Source organism: Limanda limanda, chromosome 2 (assembly GCF_963576545.1).
Source record: "Limanda limanda chromosome 2, fLimLim1.1, whole genome shotgun sequence".
Classification (NCBI taxonomy): domain Eukaryota; kingdom Metazoa; phylum Chordata; class Actinopteri; order Pleuronectiformes; family Pleuronectidae; genus Limanda; species Limanda limanda.
The window spans coordinates 22096007-22112495 of record NC_083637.1 but is presented as its reverse complement, the minus strand read 5'-3'; the positions used below and the strand labels follow the sequence as shown (position 1 = coordinate 22112495).

Here is a 16489-nt window from a genome sequence, read left to right as displayed (position 1 = left end):
GATGGAGGGGAAGGGTGCAGGAGGAGGAACAGAGGAGGCAGATGGCGGAGGGAGAAGCAGCAGCCAGAGGGTTTCCTGAAGTAATCCCCACTGCTGTGATGTTCAGGACTGGATGTGGGGAGACTGAGCAGAGAATGAGAGAGAAAGGGAGTAGAAAATATGAAAAGATATAAAGCACCAAACAGATCTGAAGTCAGAAAGTATTTAAAAATACTCGTAGTATTTGTTTTTATCTGTACGTGTCGTATGGACGGATTTACCAAACTATGACAGAAAATATACCCAATAAATATTCAAATACTTTTTTATGACTGTATAGCAACTCTCTGCTACTCTCTATGAAAGTGTTTGCGTTGAGTTTTTTTTAACTACAGTTTGTAGCAAATTAGGCATGTAGTCAACTTTCTGAAGCCATTGCAGTCTGCAAGGCATGAAGGTGTGCAGAGGTTTCTTTCTTTTCTCCGTCCCTTTTTTCTCAAACATAGAGACAAAATTAAAAGCCTTTATTTCTACATAGCTGCTTGTGATACAGTATGTTTGTGAAATCTGAGATTGTTGTTTTCTTGTGCTGTTGAAAGTTGTTGTTTTCTTATACCTCACTGTTTTCAAGTTTGTACATTATGTATTCAAGTGTCTTTCTTCAGAGAAATAGTGCCACTCCATCGTCTGTTTTGTTTTGTAAAGTCTGAAGATGGTTTGTCAAATCTGCTGTGCTGTGTATTTACAGTTAAACCAGTGTGGGGCATTGGCATGTCAGGGCACTGTATTTCATCATTAGTGGGACAATAAACTAGACAGAAGGGTTCTCTGTGTTTTATTTAACCATGATTATTTAGTAACTTAGTTTTTTTGTATGAAACTATTCAAAGTTTACCATAGAAACCCATTTTTTATTTGTTAATTCTCAGTACTACATTGCGACAGAAGGGATTACATTCAATATTGGTGGGATTGTTGCACAAGCATGATATTTAATGCTACACTATATTATATACAATACAATCATTATCACAGTTATTCAGTTTTTTATTCTAATTAATTGTACTCACTCCAACACAGACAACCTGTTTAAACTTTGAAACGCTCAGCCCGATCAGTTTCAATATATTTTATATTCTCGCAAAATACTCTAAGTTTTTTAATGAAAGGGAATTCTCTTCTCTTGAGAGTTGAGGAGACCTCAAAACCTCTGACACTGACAGAATTAGCTGCAATGGTCAGATTATTTGTCCTTGATTATTTGTTTGGAGACTGGATTGATGAAGAGGAATATATCCTCCCTCACTGACTCACTGCACAGAGACACACACTACACAGTCAACTGCTGCCGTAAGAAAAACTGACAGCAGCTTTAAGACAGTTTTGCAATTGAATCGGTCAGATTTATATTCTGTACACAAAAGCTTATAAACAACTGCAGACAGAGAAATGATCTGTGAACTTCATTTCACAAGCTTCACTGATCCATATTTGTTTACATTCTTCACCCATTTATTATATTCTCTTCTATATTCTGTAGACGCATTCCACTTCAACTGCTTCTTTATATAAATTCAGTTTAGCTTCAACTTTAACAGAAGCCAAAATCCCACTTCTACAACATTTTGTAGTTTTATTGCCGTTCATGTCCTTTTGTATATTTGTGTCCCTTTCAGCCCTCTGACCTGTAACTGTCGGATTTACCCCGACATGGCTGCATACTACCTGAGTATTTCCTTTGAAACCGCAGTTCTTTTTTCTTTTGGTCTGGTTAATTGTCATTCTTTCGAATAATACACAATCTGCGAACTTGTTTACCGTTTGAGGCTAAAGAGACGTAACTGATAAGATCTCTTACAACGAGATAATAGATAATTTGATTCATTTAGTTGTGAATTGGAGGTTTGGGAATTGTAGGACACAATCTGTTCTTTCTACATACAATATTGCAGGGTAATCATATGGAATACACCAAAAAGCCCCATGACCAAAAAAATCAATTACATGGAGAACACCCATGTATGCTGTGTGGCGAATAAAAGATGCTTAAAAACAACAGTTGTGTGTCTGGCTGTGTGTGGGAGAGCCCTGTGGCATGGTCAACTGCCACACAGTGGTTTCACATTTTTCCAAATATAGTGCAAACAGGCAGGAAAAAAGACTTGCAGAGGGTTGTAAGTAATGACAGGGTTCCCTTGGCTCCTTCAAAAGTCTAAAATTACAATCAGGGAAATTAAGGTATTAAATTTACCATAAGTTGGTTGTGCATTTAAGGCTAATGGGAAAATGGTCACGTACAGTGCCCTAATATACAAAAATGTCTTTAATACTTTAGTAGACACAGTTTCATGTTTTAAATAGTGTAACATCGATGGGTGTCGATTTCTTCTACCCTGGATTTGAAGTATTCATATGGGCTGAGCACGACACAGCGCCACACTATTCCCAGTCTTGCAAATCAGTGGTCAGCTATGGAACTGCAATGAGCTCCTTATGCCTGACAGTAATGTCTCTCCATGTCAGCTGTAGTATGTGTGAACCATTCAACAGCGGAGTTTCTTAAAACAATCAAACAACTGCAAATTCCAGAAAGAAGCAGTTAAAAAAGACGGGTGTATCATTTATATTCCACTAGGCTACATTGTAGTTTTAGAGAAAATATCACCATTACACAGGAGAAAAGCAGATTGGCCTGTTGCAGCACACAGATGCTAAAGTTAGCACACGAGTGATGCTGGCGGGCTTTCATGGACATTAATGTTACATCGGTTATTTGTAGGTAGCCTGAGTTTCTCCCTACACGACAAATCACAACTTTTTTGAGGTTTATGTAAAGGATAAGTGATCACAACATCATACTCATGTGATTGAAAAGTTTTATGTTCAAGTCAAAGAAGCTGTATTGGGAGACATTACCATGACGTTGTACAACAAAAAAACTTGGAAACAAACAGACTAAGAATGATATGATAATTGTAACAACAACAACAATGTTTATAAAGATACTTGTTATTCAACAGGATATTAACACATAAAAGATTATAAACGTGTGTGTATATGAGTGTGTCCTGTTGGTTCTCAGTTCTTCCCCTCTGTGTCTTTGTGTGTTGGGTGAATTCATTGTGGGACACCTTAACTGTCTGTTTATTTCCTGTTCTAACAAAATCTAGTTAACAGGACTTTTACTATAGGGTTAGCATGGACATCATGTGACTGAAATCACATGACTACATGGGGGTGATGGAATTCCATGACAAGGTCAATGACATAGGATTCTAATAAGATTAATTTTAAGGATATAAATAAGAGAATGTTACTAAAAGTTATCAAATTATGTTTGTGTGTATGTATTCCAGCAACAAAATACACATTGAGTTTTTTTAATTTAGTACATTTCTTAGTTGTCCCCATCAAATCTGATTGATAATGTGGTAAGGTTCATTTCACCAGAGCATTCAGTATAATATCTGACCATGGCACAATCACACACACACACACTCCATCGACACACCTGGACATACAGTACATAGTAGATGTTGTGAGAGTAAATATGTGTTCGAGCTCATATTCTGTGTGTAATCTGTGTTTGCGGAGCTGACGGGCCGTACTCCCAGCTTTTAGTCATAGTGTTAACACAGACTTATCAGTGTGGTTTTATCAACTCTGCAAACAGACCTCTCTTGTAAACTCCTCAACATAAGCACACACACACACACACACACACACACACACACACACACACACACACACACACACACACACACACACACACATTTCTGCAATGAGGGTTATTATTGGATTCAAAGTTTAAACATGATTGTTTCTTCAAAGGACGAGCACACAAACACACACACACACACACGCACACTAATTTCTGCAATGAGGGTTATTATTGGATTCAAAGTTTAAACATGATTGTTTCTTCAAAGGACTTGCTCGCTCTTTTCCTTTCTCTCACACACACGCACACACACACACACACACACACACATAAACACACACAAACACACACACACACTGAATCAGCATTATAGCCTTATTACTATTGACCTTCTGTTTACAATCTCATCACGTCATTCCTTAGAAATACAGACTGGTCCACAGAAATGCTAATGAAGAACTTATCACTTTGGACATTTCATTTAAAAATACTTTTGTGTCTCCTCTGCAATATTTGCCAGCTTTGTTCTAAACTGATAAATTCCTATCATGAAGTGTATTACTATTTTTAAACTACAAAAATACAAAACACTTTATATGAATCTGTTTTCATCAAACCTATCAAATACAAATGACAAGATACTATTTTGTATTTCAAATAAAGTATTTCAATATAAAGGGCTAGTTCTGGGGTAAAGAAAAAAACAATACGTACAATTGCGATGATTAATCGTTAGTGAAAACATCTCTAGGATATTTCTACATGACATATCTGCCAATAGATCCCTTTCACCTAAAATCTTACACACTGAACCTTTAAAGGTCACAAATATATTTTTTAAGATGGCCTGTATGAGGAAAATTATGTAAACCCCATGGAGACAGGAGGAGGGTCTTTGTGGTTGGTTGGTTGATATATTGAATGATTAATTGGTTAATTGATCGATTGACAGACGTCCTCGGTGTACTTTTGGTGTAGATTTCCTGAACTTATAACCTTGTTATAATTATTAATTTGTTTGCAACTTTTTGCTTTGCTCCTTTTAAAATAGTTGAATTAAAACCTCATGACAGCAAAAACTCCACTCATCTTTTTACTATGTCAAATGGGCTCATAAACGTCATCTTTGAGTCACGTGTGAAACATTTTCAATTTCTTATCGACCGGAAACCGAGCTTTTCCCGAACACTGAGGCTCGCTTGACTCGCTTTTTCCCACAAACCCAGCCGGCCAGCTGAGGGAGGATCTCCCACCCGGCCGCAGCGAAGATGGTGTCCGGAACGGGAGAGCAGTTCTCCGGGAGAGGACGGAAAAGAAGCCACGAAACTCCCGCTGAGGGTCTGCTTTCAATTTAGCCCCCCCCCCCCTCCCAGACCAGGCAGAGAGACTGGGTGGAAAAAAAAAAAAGGGGGAGAAAAGGGTGGCAACCAGCGGCGGACGGAAGAGGACGCACCAGAGCGCACAGTGTTGTGCTTGTTGGACCCACGCATGCAGAGCCGAGGCGCGGGTTGAGATCCGGAGGCACTGCCGCTGCTCGTGGGCTCGGCTTCACGGTTCTATAGAATCCGATCGAGGACGTGTCCGAGGGGGTCTCCTGCAGCGCTCCGGGGGGATTTTCTATACTCCTTTGCTCTGGGAGGGGTGGGGGGGAATGCGAGGGCAGGAAATCCAGCCTCGGCTCCAAATAACCAGAGAACTGGGTCTGCTCTCCGAACGCAGGAAACACGGCCTGGGAGCGAAGGGGAAAAGTTTGGCAGCTCTTTGGAAACGAGAGAGAGAGAGAGAGAGATATAAAGAGAGAGAGAGAGAGAGAGAGAGAGAGAGAGAGAGAGAGAGAGAGAGAGAGAGAGAGAGAGAGAAAGAGAGAGAGAGAGAGAGAGGAGCCAAAGCGCTGACGTTCTCCACGCGTTTTGCCACTTGTTTTTTGAAGTGTTGCCTGCTTTGTTTTTTTTGGAAGAAGATCATTCATACGCTCACACAGCCGTCGGTGTTGTTACTGCAAGAAGTTTGGATCATCACTATTTATAGCCCGGCCCGTTCCGACCGAGGCAGTTCCTCATAGCCGCTGCAGCCCAGGTTGTGCCAACTGCGCGCAGCCAGTCGCAGACACTCCCAGCGGACTCGAACCCTCGACCACCCGGGCCCCAGCGGGTGGTGGTGGTCCCTGCGCTTCTCCAAGCGGATCGCACACGCCTCCCGCGACCACCCACCCCCCCATCGGAAGGCAGAAGAGGGGGAATAAGCGGCTGGAGATCCGGAGAGGGAGTTCAGGAAAGGACGGGGCTGGATCCGTGGGAATAGGCCTGCCTGTCAGGACTACATGGACAGGACTCCGAAATAACCCAGTCTGGAATATTTGCAGAGGGCCCCGCTGGATTAAAAATGGAAGAAGAGTGTATGAGAAGGAGAAATGCACACCCATAGTGCAGCCGAGCAACATGAGGAGGGATGTAGTGGAAGGTAAAGCCCCTTGGATTACAAATCATCCACTTTTTAACAGTGTACTACTTTTTTATTTGTCGTTATCTGTTTTAGGTAAAACACTCGCACCGTAGCTCTGAGGTCTAGAGAACAAGAGAACAGACACATTATCACTTTAATATATATTCTTCTTGTAGTTTAAATGCTTTAGAATCCAGAATGTCCACATATTTCTTATCTGAGTCCTGCTAGTTGTTCATGACACCGCTGGGCGTGTTTTCACGAAGGGAAAGGACGAGCACATTGACAGTTGTGGAGATAAGAGAGACACAGTAACTTCTGGAGCTCGCTCGCTGCGCAGCACGCCAACTGTTGACAGCCTGTGTGTGCGTGTGTGTGTGTGTGTGTCTGTGTGTCTGTGTGTGCGTGCTCCTGTACAATGAAGCCCTGGACCTGAGCACTGTTTTTCCACCTTCTCCCCCCCCCCGCAAACACACAGCTCTCCCGGAATGAAGACAGAATCTGGCTCTTCTCCCCTGGAGCGGCTCTGACTGTGTGGTGCCAGCAGCAGCGGGATATTACGCACGTCCAGAGGAGGCGAGTTCCAGTCCAGTAACGTCAGGAGCGACTGGACGAACGCGTGCGAGCAGGAAGACCCGTTGCATCAGCGCCCGGTCCTTTCCGAGAAGGATGCTCAGAGCAGGAGGCAGAAGGAGTGATGACAGTGTGTTCACCGCAGCTGGAGAGAGAGCCGGCATCGAACCCACAGCCTCCTCGCAGCAGGAGGAGGAGGAGGAGGAGGACGCGTGTGATGTGAGTAGTGACGCAACCCGGGCTCGGATGATGACCTGCTCCACAACCTGGCACGGTGCGTCCGGCTGCTGCTGCGTGCGTAGAGGAGACGTCTGCTCGGAGCTCACCCTTCATGCAGCGTGATCGTCGCCAACAAACACCTCTCTCTCTCTCTCTCTCCCGTCCTCCCTGTCACTCTCCCCCCCTCACCACATGTGCACATGCGCCCACGCACCGCGTCTCGTTGCCTGAGCTCCATCAGAAGATATTATTAATATCCCCCCCCCCCCCCCCCCCATACCCCCCCAATCCACCCATCGTCTCCGCGGCTCCCAGCAGTCAACATGGCCACTCTGCAACACCACCGGCAGCTCCTGGTGCGTGGCACCGAAGTCAGCTGTGACTCCAGCGGGGACGGAGCCATGACCGTGCGGATTACCAACAGCTCGCCACACGGGCACCAACGTGAGCCACTGAGGGCAGTCAACAGTGGAGGAGGAGGAGGAGGAGGCTGTGGGGCTGTGAGTAAACTGAACCCTGACCTCCACAAATACAGCATCTCCTCCAGCTGCAGCTCAGCAGAGTCCAGGCCGGCTGTAACCTCCGTTCCTCGGGTGCAGAGGAAGGCGCCTCCTCTGTTCGAGCGCTCTGCTGCTCAGTGCTGGGACCCCAAGTTCGACTCCCCGATCCTGGAGGAGGCATGCCAGGAGAGGTGCTTCCCTCAGACGCAGCGCCGCTTCCGCTACGTCCTGTTTTACCTGGCCGTGGCGGCTGTACTCTGGGGGGTGTACTTTGGGGTCAACAATGACCGTTGCCACCCCGTGCTCTTCCTAGCCCCCACAGCATCCTTTTTTGTTCTCCTAGTGCTCTTCTTTTTGTTCACCTTCACCCAGCCCTACACGTGGCTGTACAACCAAACCTCTTTGGTCCTGATAGCGCTCACCTTCGCCATCACCTTGGCTCCACAGATACAGACTGCTGGTTTCACTGATCTGGAGCGGGCGGGCGGTGGGAACGGCTCATACCGCTCACCGGACGATCCAGCACAGCCTACAATCCACTGCATCTCCCCTGTAGGCACCTTTTCCCTGTGCATGGAGGTGTTGCTATTGTTATACAGTGTCCTCCATGTCCGTCTGTATGCCTCAGTGATGCTTGGGCTCCTCTATTCTATATTATTTGAGGCATTAGGATGGCTGCCATTGCTTCAAAGGAGTTATGACACTGACAGACAGGGGACAGGGACAGAGGGTTCAGGTTCTGATTGGGAGTCGACGCTCGGCTGGCTCGGCCCGGCCAAAGCTCTGCTTCACTTGTGTGCTCATGTCATTGGCATCCACCTGTTTATCATGTCGGAGGTTCGTTCCCGCAGTACTTTTCTCAAAGTGGGCCAATCTATCATGCACGGCAAAGACTTGGAGGTGGAGAAGGCCTTGAAGGAGCGCATGATTCACTCTGTGATGCCACGGCGAGTTGCAGACGAGCTGATGAAGCAGGGTGACGATGAGGGCGGCGGCGAGAACTCTGGCAAGCGTTATTCCTCCGGTGCTTGCTCTGCCTCGGCCGTCTCGATGGGTGGTGGAGGAAGCTGTGGAGTCTCACAAGCCCAAAGTTCCACAAGCCCCAAAAATCACGCTCACAACAATCACAAACGCAAGAAGACCTCCATCCCCCGGGGACAGATCATATTTAGGCCCTTTAACATGAAACGCATGGAGCCTGTGAGCATCCTCTTTGCAGACATTGTGGGTTTCACCAGAATGTCTGCCAACAAGTCCGCCCCAGCCCTGGTGGGCCTTCTCAATGACCTGTTTGGACGTTTTGACCGGCTCTGTGAACTAACCTGCTGTGAAAAGATCAGCACCCTGGGAGACTGCTACTACTGCGTGGCAGGGTGTCCCGAGCCCAGGCCGGACCACGCCCACTGCTGTGTAGAGATGGGCCTGGGCATGATCCAGGCCATCGACCAGTTCTGCCAGGAGACGTGTGAGGCGGTCAGCATGCGTGTCGGCGTCCATACGGGTACCGTGCTCTGTGGGATCCTTGGAATCAAGCGCTTCAAGTTTGATGTATGGTCTAATGACGTCAATCTGGCTAACTTGATGGAGCAGCTAGGTGTGGCAGGCAAGGTCCACCTGTCAGAAGCCACTGACCGATTCCTGGATGACCGTTACCAGAGCGAGGACGGGCGGGTGGCAGAGAGAGCTGGCCAGAGTGTGGTGGAGAAACTAAAGGGTAAGTGGCTGTTCTGCTATGACTTCCATGTGAGTGTTTAGGAAAAACTGAGCCTTCGTGTAAAGACTTTAGATGTTAAAGAAACTCCAAGGTTCTCACAAATGAGGTATCACTGGTCTTGAACACATGTTCCACAGATGAATGACTTTAAGAGATAAATGTGCTATTTATAACTTACCTATGGGTTTATCTTCTTTCAAAGTTCAGTGAGTTGGTGATAACGCTTCGAGCAATGAACAGGTGATAAAAAGCTGAAGAGTGCTGCAAAGGCTAAAAACACATACAATGAGGCTATTTTACATTTTTCACACGTATACAGGGTAAAGGTTGAAAAGCTGTGCGTTGTCTGAACATGGTCACCGGGGGTGTGGGGGGTCACTACCTGCCTCTATGGCACTAGAATATGTTATCTGACCAGTTAGTCTGGTTGAAACCAACTCAAACAGGAGATCATTCTTCAAGATCAAGAGATTAGAGCACCAGGAAGACAGAGGTGTTTGGGTTCATCTCAACTGCATATCATTCAGCAGCAGCCAAATAATTCGAACTGCTACTGTTTTACATATAGAAACAGGAATTAGAAGACAAATGTTTATCTCCAAGTACAACAAATGAATATAAGATGCTTGCTGCAGAGACATGTTGCCAACTGGCATAGTTTACTTTTAATGGTTGGTCAAGGCACAAGGATAACATGATGAGTATACATTTGGAATATACAGCGGCTAAATGAATGCAATACGTGACTCACTTATTAGGCTGATCTATTCAAAGTGTATAACGTCCATAGGCTGTTTACTGTGCTCTCTCTACTGTTTGTGGCTTGTCGCTATGGTTGGCCAGAATGTTGTATGCTAGAGATTGCAGTTAATAACAGGAGGGCTAACCAGATTTACTGTGCCGTGGCAGGTATTGTCCTGGATTCTATTGGATTATAGAGTTGATCATTACATTGTCCCCTTCCCTTGTAGGAATAGTTGTGCGGTGGTGCAAATTTAGACTTGCCTGCCTGCAATTTGTCCATATTTGGCAAGTGGAAAAAAAGGAATTTTCAGTAGTGTTCAGTAGTTCAGGCAACTAATAAAGTCATAGTTTGACAGAGAACATAAAAGATGAATTAACAGGAGATATTTGCATTTCGGGACAAGGAGGTGCAATAATGGGTAGATCAGTTTTTCAAAATTGGATGGTTTCCAGTTCAAATGCCGAGATTTGTTTGCTTTTTTAAAAGCCAGGATACACACCCAAACACACACTCACCTACATATACACACAAAGTCATCCTGTATTAATACTCTGTGAAAAGCAGCATCAATGAAGCTAATCTCTTCAGCAGGGAATTCCTGGTGGTCCTGTCTAATCTTAGGTCTCCTGCAAACAGAGACTGCCTGTTCTATTGTCAGGCCTTATGTCAGAGTGTATTCACACTTGGCTCTAAACGGTACCATCACTCTCTATTTCCAGACTAGTGAACAGCAACAGAGTGAGATATTGACAGCCTTTGTTGAGGGGGAGAAAGGGGTAGAACGGCATCACGTTTGCCTCTGAAGCACAGACCCACAGGTTGCTGCTCAGAGCAAAAGACAACCTCAACAGTTGGTTTGTGTAGCACAGAGAGAGGAGGTTTGTGTCCATAAATCACCAAAGTCTCTTTCTGAGAGAAATAAACATAATACCTCTTGTTGAGAGAAATAAATAGAATCACAGATGGAGTGATGCCACCACTGTCTGGCACTGAGGGGCTGGAGAAGGGTATCTATAAGGAGTTGAGCCCAAAATGATCGAGATCACAGAAGAAATCAGTTTTTGTAGCTGTCCATGATGTTGAGCCTTGTTTATGCTCGCTGTTCTTTTCCTTACAAGCGGCGGCATTCACCAGAAGTGATGTCAGTTGTGCTGGAGCGCGCTCTCCTGTCAACTGATCTAGAACCAATTAACTTTATGGGCTTGGACCATTAATGTCAATTAAGAAGCATAGAGATTCCCAGATGGCTCCTGGAGGGAGATTGCAGACTTTGGGAAAAATCTGTTCTGTTTCCGTTTCCTTTTCTTCTTTGCCTTTTCCAGCGGTGTTGTTAAGCGCCAGTACGAAAGGGAGAGGCGCCGCGTCCAGGTTGGCGCGCCCAATGTTCTATTCGTCAATCATAACCGCAGCCTTAGCGTGCTCATCTTTTATTAAGTCAATTGTCAGAGATGTTTCACATGACCAGGAGACAATGTTTTGAAAGTTGTGCCAGCTGGACACTTTCCACAGTTCATCATGTTCCTAATGTTCCTAAAGTTTCACCCTGATTACTGAACCCACTTTAAATTCTAACATATCCTTTACTCTCACAGCACTCATTGACTTATACGGTCAAATACACATTGAACTACCCCCCCTCTCAATTACTTTCAATTATCTTCCCTTCCATTTAAAACTCATAAACAGCAGTTACCTGGTTCGAAAGAAGTTGGACAGTAGTTCAAACTAAAATCCCCAATCCAGACTGTTTCCAAAATGAGTTTTTTCTGCTGCACTTGTTTGATTCTTAACATTACATTAAATGTCATTTGGCTGACACTTTCGTACAATTAGTACACTCAACATTTATGATACGCTCAATATAAGCGTGAGTGATCAAATAAATGATTCAATTTACTTCTGTCATCCCCCCAAACTCCTCTTAATGCTTTGTCTTTCATTTCCTTTCCCTTCCACCCACCACATCTCTCCCTCTGCTTTTCATTAGCCTCTGTTTTGTTATCATATGTATTGCCCCACTCTCACCTGTCACCCAGGCCTGTGCATGTGGTCTGTTGTGTAACACTGCTTCAGTGCTGTCTGTCTGTCTGTCTGTCTTTAGCCAGGACTTTGCTACAGATCCCACAGCAGGCAGAATGAGTCGCCTCAGATAGTATGTTGTCAACCATTCTCTCTCTGTTAGTCCCCGAACACCCATCATCCCGCTCTCCTTTAAAAACAACAACGACCAGCAAACCCTGACTTCTGCCAGGTGCTAAGATACTGTCGTTTTGCCAGGAGCACTCTCTGGGTAATCCGTGAAATGTATCGTGATGCAGCAGCAAACAGTCTCTCATCTCGGTGCAGAGCATCTAAGGGATGAGTCATATCTCTGTTGACAAATGCATTAATTATGCAGGTATGGAGTGAATTTAAATACAAGGCAGACATTTCCAAAGCTTGCAGCATTTCCGAGATGATTGAGAAAGTCAGGCATGTTAAAGGTTTGAACTGTGCAAAATCTAAAATAACTGCACAAGTTGAGTGTAGAGGTTGTTTCATGTTCACATTCAAAAGCAACACCAACTGTTTGTGGATTTCCAAAGCCACTTGTAAATTGGCTCACAGTTAATTTGCTTGCCACACACGGGTAATTGCATTAATGCTTGCGATTTCTTTTGAACCTGTCTGATGTGCTACATCCCTATTTACCCAAAACACTGTCACGATACACTGAGCGACCATGAGGCTACCGCGCTGTTTACACACACTGGATTCTGGAGGTAGCGGCTGTGGCTGGATTTCTGTTTAACTGTCGCTACCACTCGTTAGTCATTAATTTACCAAATCTTTAAAACCAATCCGTCAATTAGCATGTGGCATTCACGCTCTTAGACCACTCACTCTTAAATCCTTAAATGGTATCCCAGTGATCATCACCCTCTTGTCTTGACTACACATCCTTCATACTGTGTGTGTGTGTGTGTGTGTGTGTGTGTGTGTGTGTGTGTGTGTGTGTCGGTCTTTTTATGAAGTCTTAAGCAGCAGGACATTACTTTCATGTCTCAGAAGAACACGTTTTTTGTTATTTCACATTGTACTCCCATTTATTTCCAGCATTAGCATTAGTTTCTTTTTACATCCTCCATTTTTTTCATTGCTGCCCTGCGTTTGAGTCTAACTTGGGTCACTGGTTGCTGCTGGTCCCCCTGCTGGTCCTGCTGGTTTCTCCTCTATTCTCTCTAATCCAGTCCTGCATCGTCTTTCTGTTTGCAGCGCACAAACACACTCGTATTTCACTGCAGGTGTTGAGGACTGCTTTTTTCTGCCCTGGGTTTTTGTTTAGCTGCTCTTTATATTCTGCCTGTACCTGCTGCGTCGATGCCTTTTTAGGCTCCACGTCTTGAGTGCCTGGTAGCTGAATGAGTTTGTGGAGTTTCCAGGCGTCAGTGTGTGTTTGCATTAGACCGTATAGATTTATGTTTTACAGTGTAGAAAAGCAGGAGATTGTACATCTGCAGACTCTGTTTGAACCCTGAACTTTTCTCATGGAATCGTACAGTGACACTAGCACCTTTTCTGTTTTGACTATTATTAGCCAAACTCTTCCACCTCTTCTTTTGTGTCTTGGCAAGGTAGACGCTTGTTGATTTGAGCACTGCACAATTGGGTCAAACTCACAAGGCGTCACCAGCTTTTAAAACTCTAGAGTGATTAGTCTTTACTTACTTTGATGTCAAATGAGTACCAGTTGGCAGGTCGACCGATATTTAACACCATCACTCAGGAACAGAAGGCGGGACTCTCAACATATTTCCCTGCAACTTGAGTGGAAGGCTGAGTCATACGACCACGAGGCGGTAACTCTACTGTGACATTCACCCATGTGCACAAACAAGTCCATCCCTCCAGTGTGGTGCAGTGGGTAGTTCATATCCTCTGGCTGGTTGGTCTGTGCTAAATCAAAAGTGTCACCTAAATGTGCAAATGACAGATCCGATAAACATAGACTTTGCCATCCTACTCTCCATCTGTCTCTGTCCACTGTTGTCCTGCAGAGTGAACACTGCAACTGTCTGATTTTCAAACATTAGTGACATGTTTGTTTGCCAGCTGGGTCACTGTGATGTTTCAGTACAAGCCACCATACGCCTTCTGCCTCTTCGTAGACTTATTAATAGTTTGTTGTTGATTGGCAGTTTCTTCTCTGGAGACTGAGGACTGAGGACAGTGGAAATCACCTCTTTCTCCAAAGTCATGAAAATTCCTCATCCAGATCAACATAATACACTTTCAGTAATTGATTGACACATTGATCTAAATGTAATGGAAATACATTGAGTTTGTGTGTTAAACTAACACAGTCATTTTTCTGATGGGGAGGTTTCATGTGACGAATCACGTATTATCCTCGGTTCTTCAACTTTTGATGAGAGCGGCAGCGCTGCGTGGCCAAAGTGTGTGTGCGTGTGTGTTTGTGTGTGTGTATGTATGCGGTCGCATGTGAGTGACGCTTTGTTGTGAGACACGTTATGCATTAAATGATACATCTGCCTCACACCGGGTTTACACCGGACGCTGAAGCGATGAAAACAAAGGTGAAAGCATCTTGTTTTACCTATATTCTCATTGTGAGTTGAGTCCTTCATAAAGTGGAGGGGTAGTTGCACCTGTACAACATTTTATTCTAGGGTGTGCCAACATTTCCTCAACCTGCTATTTCAGTTAATAATTTCCCCAGCGCACCCTTGGGTCTCAAAGAATTACCATGAAGTCTTCTTGTTCGGTAATTGTTGGTGGAGAATTACAGCAAGAGTAAAAGTGTGAGCCTTAAGCATCACTGCTTACAATATATACTAGAAGTTCATTGGATTTTGGTCAATGTTGAGAGGCGAAACCACCATTTCTATCTGTGTACGGACGGATGTCACACTGATAGTTTTTAAATGTTAAACAAATAAGCACTTGATTTCCAGACACAACACTAAAACAACAAAAACTAACACAGTCATTTTTCTGATGGGGAGGTTTCATGTGACGAATCACGTAATATCCTCGGTTCTTCAACTTTTGATGAGAGCGGGAGCGCCGCGTGGCCAAAGTGTGTGTGCGTGTGTGTTTGTGTGTGTGTATGTATGTGTGTGTGTGTGTGTTTGTGTGTGTGTGTGTGTGTGTGTTTGTGTGTGTGTGTGTGTTGTTATACAGAAAGACTGATTAAAGACTTGAACACATACACAAAGAGATTTATCACTTGAAGGTGGGCACAGGGCTTAGAGACTGATTTAGGTCTTTAGTAGGGGTGTCACGATACCAAAAATTCAGTAGTCGGTGCCAATACCAGTAAAATAACACGATTCTCGATGCCAATTTCGATACCACGGTAAAAAAAAAGTGCATTATTTGGATGTTGTTAATGTCATATACGGTAATTCAATGTGCTTGCGCTGCGCATATACTGAGGGTTATACGGTAGTTGCGGTCGCATGTGAGTGACGCTTTGTTGTGAGACACGTTATGCATTAAATGATACATCTGCCTCACGCCGGGTTTACACCGGACGCTGAAGCGACGCCATAGCGACTCGTAAGCGCAGCAGAAGCCTTAAATAACAGCTGGCTCCCATCCACTCCCATGCGCCGCTTCAGCTTCCGGTGTAAACAACCATGTGCCGGCGCGCTTAGGATTAGCTCGGAGCGGCGGCGTTGCTTCCGTGTCCGGTGTAAACCCGGCGTCAAACGCAAAATACTTCCAAACACGACTCTTTGTGCCTTTTTAATAAACAAGTCGAGGTGGGGCGAATGCTGCAGCCGCAGTTGCCGTCTTGGTTTTCAGAATGTAAACGTCGACTGGCGCAGCACCGATGCTAATGCTAAGTTGCTAACAGCTGCTGGCATCGAAGCTGACGGTGCCTACGGTACTTCAAAAACTTGGGCATCGGCATCGTTTTGTTATGTTAGTATCGAAAGGTATCGTAGGTATCGGTTCTCGTGACATCCCTAGTCTTTAGTAGTTCTTTGTACTGTAAACTCCCTGTGTGCACTTTTCTTTTTCTTTTCTCTCTTTTCTCTCTTCTGCTTATTGCAGTACCCTCCTCCTGCACTGTCACACACACACACACACCACTTCAAACATACCCTCTGTTTCCTTGTATGCACACAGTTGTCTGTCTCCCTGTGTGTCCGTGTTCCATGTGTCTTTGTGAGAAAGTGACGCTCTGTATAAAGTTGCCTGCTGGTCTGTGACCCATCACGGGGCTGCTTCTCAGAGTCGCTGACACTACAAGGTTCAGGGGTCAACCATAATCACCTGGGTAGGTAGTCTGTGTGTCTGCATCTGGCTCTCGTGTGTATGATAACAGAAAGAGACGAAAAATGCCATGACATGGCGGAAGATGTGAAAGCAGACGAAAGACGTTGGTGACGGAAACGTGAGATGACTTGTTTCAGTGGTGATGATTTAGAGGTGGATTTGATTCAGCAGCTTTCTCACCACAACTTCCGTCTTTATTCTACAGTATCAGTGTGGCCATCTCCGTGGTGAGAGTGAAGACGCGCACTCAAAGACGACCAGGGTTCATGTTTTATCTCTCACCTTCTCTCGCTGAGTCTGAACTGGGCTTCATGTGACTTGATGGTGGAAACATACCAGAAAAAACTTGTGACTTGTGGACCTTTTAC

General features: G+C 44.8%; 1 protein-coding gene across 1 annotated transcript in view; it reads left to right on the top strand.

Moving 5' to 3' along the window:
- Nucleotides 1-7193: 7193 nt before the first annotated feature.
- adcy9 (adenylate cyclase 9) overlaps nt 7194-16489 on the top strand; it is a 37547-nt gene continuing 28251 nt past the window's right edge. Inside the window, exon 1 of the mRNA XM_061093040.1 lies at nt 7194-9088. Within this exon, the coding sequence (XP_060949023.1) occupies nt 7198-9088 (1891 nt within the window). The 5' untranslated portion in view covers nt 7194-7197. The remainder of the gene's footprint in view (nt 9089-16489) is intronic.